The following is an 8689-nucleotide window of genomic DNA, read 5'->3' as shown; positions in this document are numbered from 1 at the left end:
CACCTGTAAGGCCTGCTGCTCTGAAATGCCTACAAAACTGTGTTTAGCTGCCAACACCAGCACCCCACCCGCTGCCCGGTGAGAATGGGCAAAACGCAAGCAGAGGCACCGCATTGATGCGCAGGGACGAGCCCCAGTTATCTCACACTTCTACCTGGTGACGCTGCCGTGTGCCATCTGCCACATGCCTCAGGTGCCTGCAAGTCCCACGCAGCCCTCTGTTACGAAGCAGTTCCTTATCCCTTAACAAAACACAGCTGCAGCAGGAGCTTGTTTTCCTCTCACTCCTGCGAGCATGTCTTATTACTCGTAGACAATAACCCCATGAAAAACCCACAAAAGACCATGCTTTTTGTCATTAATATGATCTTTAATAAATGGAATAATGCACCATTTTACAGCAAGCCTTTTCTTTTAGAGCTAAAGAATAGCCTTTTAAATGTTCTTATCCAATGTCTCTGTATCAATACAATCTCTTTATTTAGGTTTATATATAACAAAGCAATTCTTACAAGTATTCATAGAAAACTCTGTAGTGGCTTTAACAATGTCAGCTTTCATAGTGGCATCCACAGATGATTAAAAAACAAAAATTAGCTTTTTATTTCATACTCACACTGTTCCATGAAACACAACTTATACAGCATAGCAAGGGTATTGGGCAGCTTATACAAAAGAAATAACTGAAAGCAATTATTTATAAATTCATACATGATATTTCCTCAGTCATTTGACAGAAAAATCAAAAATACCCGTTAACAAAAGGGTTCTGATGAGACTCCATATTCTAGGGTTTCTCCCCCTCTTCCCCAGAAAAGCTCGCTCAGAAAGTAATGTAATGCTGTCTTTACAGTCTTTCGTAAGGAAAATGGCAGTTTCACATCTCCTTATTTCAGCTTCTACAGAAGACCAAATCCTAGAAATCAGTCTTTGCCACGTTCATTTTCCTCTTATACTGCACTTGGGGGGAAAATAATCAACAGTGATTGTAAAATATGATTCCAGCTTATATAAATGTGAATAGAGCACACTTTTCCTCTAGAGACAAAAAGCAGACAAGAAACATTACATACAAACTGTTTTAAATACATTTCAACAGTGTGAAAGAAAGAGAAGAGTCACCAATTAGGAAATTCAAAAGTTACAAACAAAAGTCAGCTATAACTTGGGCTTGCCTGTTTCTTTGTTCTTGTGACTTGTTTTACAAACTACAGAAACATTAACTACTTTCTTTACTTTTGAATAAACAAGATTGAAGTGTGATACTTCATGATACAGTTCTGAAGCACAAAAAAAAAGTGAATCAAGTGCTCTAGAAATAAACCACACACATTTTTGCTCTGTCTTAAAAACAAGAGAATGGGCTACAAAAATTGACTTTTGGGAGACCTTAAAACTAGGGAGTTATAGAGGCTAATTATTTCTGCTTTAGAATAGTTACCAGGCAAGATGCTATGCCCCGATGGATGTATGCACCTGTGACATACCTGCAGAAGCCTGCAAGAACTTTGAAGAAATCCTTCCTTACTATGCTAGTTACTGTGCTTGTTGAAGCAGGATGTATGCACTAAAGTTAACCAACTGAATGACTTGCAAATGTACACGACTGTTGATCAGTAGGCTTTTAGAAGTATCTGACGATACGTTATAACCTAACGTAACTCCGCCTAGTTCCTGCTCGTTACGCACGTTATGTATATTAAACCACAGCGAAATAATATAGAAACTGCCATAAAAAATAACTGGTATTAGTAACACACCACAGCGGCCACTAAATTGGACCTGCATGAAGTCCAGATCAACACTAAAGGGCTTTGGTGTAAATGAGTCTGTATCTTGAAACTTTCTGCTCCCACTGGTGCAGTTCCACCCTCTCAACACGCACTGGCACTGACCCGCCGGACAGCCCGGACATCAGCTAACACCTTGGCGCGTTAGCAGCCAGGGTTCACTGGTGGTCCCGCATCCCACCTTAGCATTCCCAAGGGCTAATCCTCCCAAGAAGTTTTTCAAACCACTGCTGGCGGAACCCAGCCCTCCTGTGCCCATAACCAGTGGCAGACTCCTCTGACTGCAGCGGCAGCTCGCCCAAGCGCCAGCCGATGGGATGCTGATTTCACAACTCCCACTTCGATCTGCGGAAGCGCTTAAATCTGTTATATCAGAAGTGGAAGTTCTGCTACCCATTTTAGTCAGTACAGAAGAAACCTCAAAATGAGCAATCTGACTTGTTACTATTTCACATCAAAACTGAGCCTACTTGGGTGGGGTGGGAGGTGGGATCCAAAAAGGGATGTATTTCTACAGCTACAGTTTTATATGACAAGATAGAAGCCTAAAATGTAATTGGATTTAATGGACTAAAATACTACGTTTAAATGGCAACCACACACGTTAACTACAGCTACTACGCAAAAAAGCCTTGTAAAAATCACTGTTTATTAAGTACTTTGGGTTATTTTTTTGATGTTTAAAAGAGGTACCGTAAATTGCTCAGCTTCAGTAAAGTTTGTCACGTGCATCCCCCCAGCTTTCTCTCTCTTTTTCATAAATCCATTCCATCTGAGCAATCAGGAACAAATCTGTCATGGGAGATCGTGTGCTACCGGACTGTCACAAACTGATCCCAATCTTACTGTGATGCACTAAAGACAACTTAAAATGGCATATGAAAAAGAACCTTATACTTGCTACCAGTGCTACCGTCTGATGCTGTAACTCACAGAATTTTATCCTGGAATTTATGCACAACACACATATGCATCTAAATACATACAGAATTTACATTAAAAAAATATACATTTGGCATCACTGCAATATGTATAGCTTTTTCACTGAAGAAGTTGAACAAAAAAATAATAAGCATATTAAAAATGGAGGTTAATATATTTATCTGTTAAAACGGATAGTGGGAGACCAGACAGAAAAATGTGAATAATCCAAATTTATGCAAAATACTAAGTTGTCCAGTCTATTAACTTTCACAGACTAATCAATTCTATTTCAATTTTCTTTGATAAGCTGCTCCAAATTTTCCAATCAGACACCAGGTCACGTATATGCTACTGTGCTTGGCAATTATTATTTTTATGACTTAAAAACAGCCACTTTCAGCAATGGGAACTGCCATCATTTTTACACAAGTAAAAATTACAGCATAATGAATTTCTCCTGTATGAACTAAATATGTGAGTTTTTAAATTCTCCCTAATTAGGCTGGAACTTTCCATAATAATGTTTCAATAGCAGAATGGCTATGATCTTTTGAATACTTTTAATGAAAGAAAATTATAATCTGAACATAGGCTTAGTAATGTTACATTAGCGGACTATTATTTTTTTAACATTTAAAAAAGGAGTATCGTTGGAGCAAAATCACTGAACACAAACTATGGCATATACAATGTGTACATATGTATTTTTTAAGTAGCAATTTCATTATTATTAAACTTGGCCCAGTAATCTATTCCATACAAATACAGAACTTCCTTATTCTCCTTTCTGAGGCAGGTAGGATTAAAGATTTCTTTTAGAGAAGGCTGACAGAGGGGAAGATAAGTACTTTCTGAACATATTTATAAGGAGGGTTTTTTTGGTAGGATGGTTGGTTGGTTCCTGAAACCGGCCAGCAACCATCTTGCATTTTTTTTGTCCCCAGTCCACTGAAAAAAAAATGAAACTGTCTTGCTTTTTAAAATTAGGTAATTTTCTACATGGAAACAAGACACAAATGAACGGCAGTAAGAAAGCAAAATATAAACAGAAACATGCTTTGTTTCTGAGAATATTCTAATGATGACAATGTCGATAGGTTTTCTTTTAAATGAGGAATTCCTTTATCTTTAGCTGTGCAATTTAAGAGCATCCTAGAGTTTCAAGAAAGGAATTTTTAAAACTAATTGTTTAGCACATGAAGCTATAAAGCATTATAAGTAAATTCAGGGTAAGTGTTGCAGATAATCCGATTTGTAAATACCAACTTCAGAAGAAAATACATCTGACTATGAGGCATGTTCAAATGGTTAGAATTCACATTCTGAAAATCACGTTATGTTGGTGAGCATCTCTACTATAGGAAACAGAAAAAGACAATGCATTAACCTAAGCAACTCTTCTGCTTCTATTAGCACATGATTTCTAAAACCAGTAAGATTTTGGATTTTGGCTTATATATACAAACATCACAAATGTTTGCTCTAAAATTTTACTTGAATTATACATTATAAATTACCATAGCAAATATTCTACTGTTGCCTATTTGACAGCGGCACAATTCATAGGTATTTACACTATCATTCTATTTTCATTTTGCTATATTTATCTTGCCTGCAATATACATGAGAAATTGATAGAAAATTATCAACTTTTATCATTATCCTTTCTTCTTAAAAAAAACCCTCCAAAACCAAACCAAAAGAAAACAAACCCACAAAGAAATAAAACACGTTTGTCTCCCCTGATTATAGTACATTTATCAACTATGCATGAGACCGATCTGTAGAATTCTCTCTCTTACATGTATTTTGTTTGGTTAAGGATGACTCCCCATGGTATAAGATAAAATAAAGTATCATTTAATTTACAGAGAAAGTATTCTGTGGAGATTGGATTATGTGCTGTGAGCAAAAAAGGGGCATTACTAATTTAAGCATTAAAACCAAACTGCTAATCTGATCTCATCTAGCTGTTTTACAGTAGGTTTACAATTACAATATTGTGGTACCTGCTCAAGAGTTTGTTTTGACTGAACTTTACAAATAAATATTTTTTCTCTATTCAATCTATACGGTATTTTCCAATAAAGTACATATTTTTATCATGTTACAAATTCTATTTATCCACGGTAGATTACAAAGCCAGTACTTTCTACTACTAATAATTCATCCCAAAAGCCCTCCAGCAAGAGACAGAAACAGATAAAGGAAAAGAAACCATTAGGTTTACTTTAAGGATGTTTAAGGAAAACTGTAGAAGAACATTTTCATCTGGTATTATAATGATTTTGATTGCATCGAGCATAAAAAACTTGGATTTCTTACAAAGGATCGGCCTGAAAGAAAGGCTAGAAGACTGGTACAAATCTGTCTTAGCAGAAAGAAGCAGCAGCCAGAGCAAATAACTTTTCTCTCCCCAGAGTGTTTCAAGTTAGATAAGAGTGTCCTAAATACGCTTTTCAGCCCACATTCTGAAATGCTGCTGATGATACATGCAAGGCAAAGGAAAAAGTCATTGGGAAAGGAGTGAAGAATCTTCAATATGCATGATAAAGCGATGATCACAAAACAGCATACCATATTTCAAATGGAGACTCAAAGAAGGCCAAAAGAGAAGGAAACCCCAGCCAGCATTATGAACAGAATGCCAAAAATTCTGATTCAGGTCTTGAAACCCAGCTGAGCAACTGGCAGGTTTTCAACATCTGGGATGCGAGATTGGAGCAGATGGGAAGCCAGAGAGTGAATTAGAAGTAAAACCAGAGAAAGGCAGTATTTTTGAAGAGGGGAGATATAACTGTGTATTTATATGGGCAGATAACACAATTATGCCTCAGAGGCGGAAGGTGCTACTTGAACTGGTGCTTGAAGAACACAGGAAGCCCAGACTGTGTCTCCTGGCTTGTATTTCTACAACTACACTTAATCGAAGTCTGGATTTTTAAAGTTATCTCTTGGAGATATCTAGGAGAATCTAAGAAACATTAAGAAGCATTACAAGAGAAAACCATAGCAATCAAGCATAAACAAGGGAGTTTGGGAAACAGCACGAATCAGATGTAGCAAGGCATGTATTACGCGAGTTGTATCACCAGATATAGACAAACAGGGCTGGCAAAGTTTACCTTGAGGTGCGGGGAGGAAATAATGTAACAGCAAGGAAACAAATGAGCTTGAAAGCACAGAGCATCTGTCTCAGTCAGCTGAAAGGAGACAGGCTGGGGGAGACAATTGTTTGCTGCCAGTATCCTGCCACAGGAGTTTGGCAGGCTGGCTGAATAGATTTTCTTTCTTTGAACATCATCAGTTTTCAGATAAAGTGATAAAACTTTACTCAGTACCAAAGACAGACATGTGTTATATCTTGTTTATCTCAATAGTTTTTACTGAAGTGTTTTCAATCAGAAAGAATACTTCTCAGGGGGAAGGGTATTTATTACGTGGAAGCAGGTCCTGACCAATAAGAAAATTAATTTCCTTTGAGTAAACAGTAAAAACAATAATTCTAAAAAAAGGTAGGGTTTACTTGAGATGGTGAAAAACCGATTTATCTCACTCAATAGGTATTACATTCATGTCCACTGACACCTAAAATCAATGTACATACAAACTGAAAGAAGGGTCTAAGCAGAGGGAAAAAACCCCAACCCTCCCCTGCAAACACTTATAACCATGAATTTTAAAAGCATGCAGTAAATTTTAAAAAGATGAATGAGAGGCTCTAAAAACTCTGAAGGGAGAACAAGTTTCAACTCAACCCAGCAACAACAGACAATTAGGATGCACCTACCTGCTTAAGTAATCAGGCTGATTTTACCCTAGACTCTCTGTAAGGAGGTAAATCAGGACAAATTTGCAACTCATCACAAAACTGTTTTGTACCAAGTAAGATTCATGATTCTTCCTCTGTGTAAAGAGAACACGTTCGCAACCTGTCTTAACTAGAGCTTTTAAGTATGACAGTTATTAAGATTTCTGAATAAAACGTATTTTTCAAAGTACATCATTAGTGATCTAAATAAGCCTTTACATAAATACAGGGGGTAAAACTGCACAGAAAATAAAAAGGAAAAAACCATCTGACATGGTTTTCTTACATTTGTTCAACGTTTTGTTATTCAGAACTTCACAGGCTAGCATCTACTACTATAAAGGAAACACATTTTGATTTGGAAGGATCAAAGGAAGTGTATTGAGCTCGGATTTTTTTTTTTTTTTTGTTCCTTTTTAAAAGCCCTTTCAAGTTGGGGAAAATTCATGCGTTGTCACCTCAGAGCACAATGTGATATAGGCAGCTTCAAGCTGGCTATGGTGTGCAAAGTTCACTGTCATGACTAGCTGACTGCTCAACTGTCAGGGAAAAATTAACAAATACAAAACGGGGAACGTGGCAGTTTTAGAAACACACTTTTCAATAAAGCATACTGTGAACTATAGACTATTGCACATTTCAACATGACACAAGAAAAACAGGGGGTTCAAAAGAGAATACACTTTGTAACATAGAAATATACAGACTACCTTGTGCACAGAAATCAAAACATGGTTACAAGACACCACTGCAGTCAAACCTGTCTTATAGTCTGCTTATGATCTTAGTGACCTTAAGAAACTGGTCCAAACTGATTATCAGCAATACTTTTTTTTGTTATTCTTTTTTAAAAAAATATTTTGAGACCACATTCTTGATACACATATATATATTCCGTGGTCAAAACAGACAGACTTAACTTTAGCGATACTAAATAAAAGTGCAAAAACATTCAAAAAATAAAACAAAATAAAAAAATATGGAAGCATAAGCTAAAAATTTTCTGCATAGCTGAAATCTATTTAAAGCGAGTCCTTGGTACGGGTTGCTGACAGGAGGAGAAAGCAGTTTTTTTTAAAATGTCTTCTGCACGTTTGTTTCAAATAATGCAAAAAAAAGGTCATTTGTTGGCTTTTAAAGTATTTCACAGGCAGTTCACTCCTGCGTCCTTAGATACCATTGTGGTGGCAGTGCCTCCTTCCGCAAGGTACACAGCAGTGCTGGATTTGGAGTGGACTGCCTGGTCACTGCCGTTATTGTTGACCTCGCAGTGCAGCGGCTCGGTGGAGATGACCCATGTTGAAGGACGCCACCGCTTAAGTGAGTACGGAGTTTTCACACGCTTCTTGATCTTTTCTCCTGAGCCCGATTTGCCATCCTGTGAAGAGTCACCTACTAAAGAGAGGGAAAAAACAAAACAAAACCAAAAAAACAAAACCAAAAAAAAGAAAAAAACCAAACCCAAACAAAAAATAAAAACAGAGCAGAAAATAGTATTATGAGGAAGATAAGATTAGACTGGAGAGTCCAGGGTTGTTACTCATGCAAAACAGAACAAAAGAACAAAATCTTATCACACGAATCAACTGTGTGGCAGAGGCATGGCAGGTCTATCAGCCACAGTAGCTGCCACTAAAACAAGGGGTCAGATTCTGTTCTCTGTCAGAAATTACTTCAGTGAAGTAATTTGTGTTACCTTGAATGCACATTGGCATCAAACAGCAGAATCAGCATTTGACTTTTGAGGGGCTTTTGCAATCATAGTATCTTATATTACCTGTAATGGGAGGTACAAAAAAATGTCGCTACTACAGGACGGCAAAGGCTAAACTTTTAATAGCATAATTAAATCATAGGTCCCCTAATCCTGCTTAACCTGGCAAAGCATTTCACCTGAAGACAAAATGGTCCGTTCTCCGTTAAGATCCTAAGTCAGGATTTGGGATGTTTGGTTGTACAACTGGCGAAAGCAACTTTAATCATGACAAAATTTCAGCAGCAGAAATCTGACTGTTACAAAACTTTATATAACCTTCAAACCCTTTCTTTTAATTTAACCTTCAATTAAAGAAAGTTACTGCAATAATCTTTTTTCTTTACCTCAATAAGATTTCAACTCAAGTCAACATGTTAAGACAAAATTAGGGTTTCCTACTTAAAAGGA

The 8689-nt window shown here is 37.0% G+C and overlaps 1 protein-coding gene across 4 annotated transcripts in view; it reads right to left on the bottom strand.

The window, feature by feature from the left end:
- Positions 1-349: 349 nt before the first annotated feature.
- BMPR2 (bone morphogenetic protein receptor type 2) overlaps positions 350-8689 on the bottom strand; it is a 109617-nt gene continuing 101277 nt past the window's right edge. The window contains exons 13-14 of one of the 4 annotated variants that reach the window (XM_027786147.2): positions 8222-8302; positions 7793-7920 (exon numbers count right to left, since the gene is read on the bottom strand). In XM_027786147.2, coding sequence (XP_027641948.2) covers positions 8253-8302 — 50 coding nt within the window. In that variant the 3' untranslated portion in view covers positions 7793-7920; positions 8222-8252. Of the gene's footprint in view, positions 8303-8689 lie in introns of all 4 variants that reach the window. The other 3 variants (XM_013298808.3, XM_055811802.1, XM_027786146.2) reach the window with 3 other exon arrangements.

Source organism: Falco peregrinus, chromosome 8 (genome assembly GCF_023634155.1).
Source record: "Falco peregrinus isolate bFalPer1 chromosome 8, bFalPer1.pri, whole genome shotgun sequence".
NCBI lineage: Eukaryota > Metazoa > Chordata > Aves > Falconiformes > Falconidae > Falco > Falco peregrinus.
Note: the sequence above shows the minus strand (reverse complement) of the source record. Positions and strands in the feature narration are given on the sequence as shown.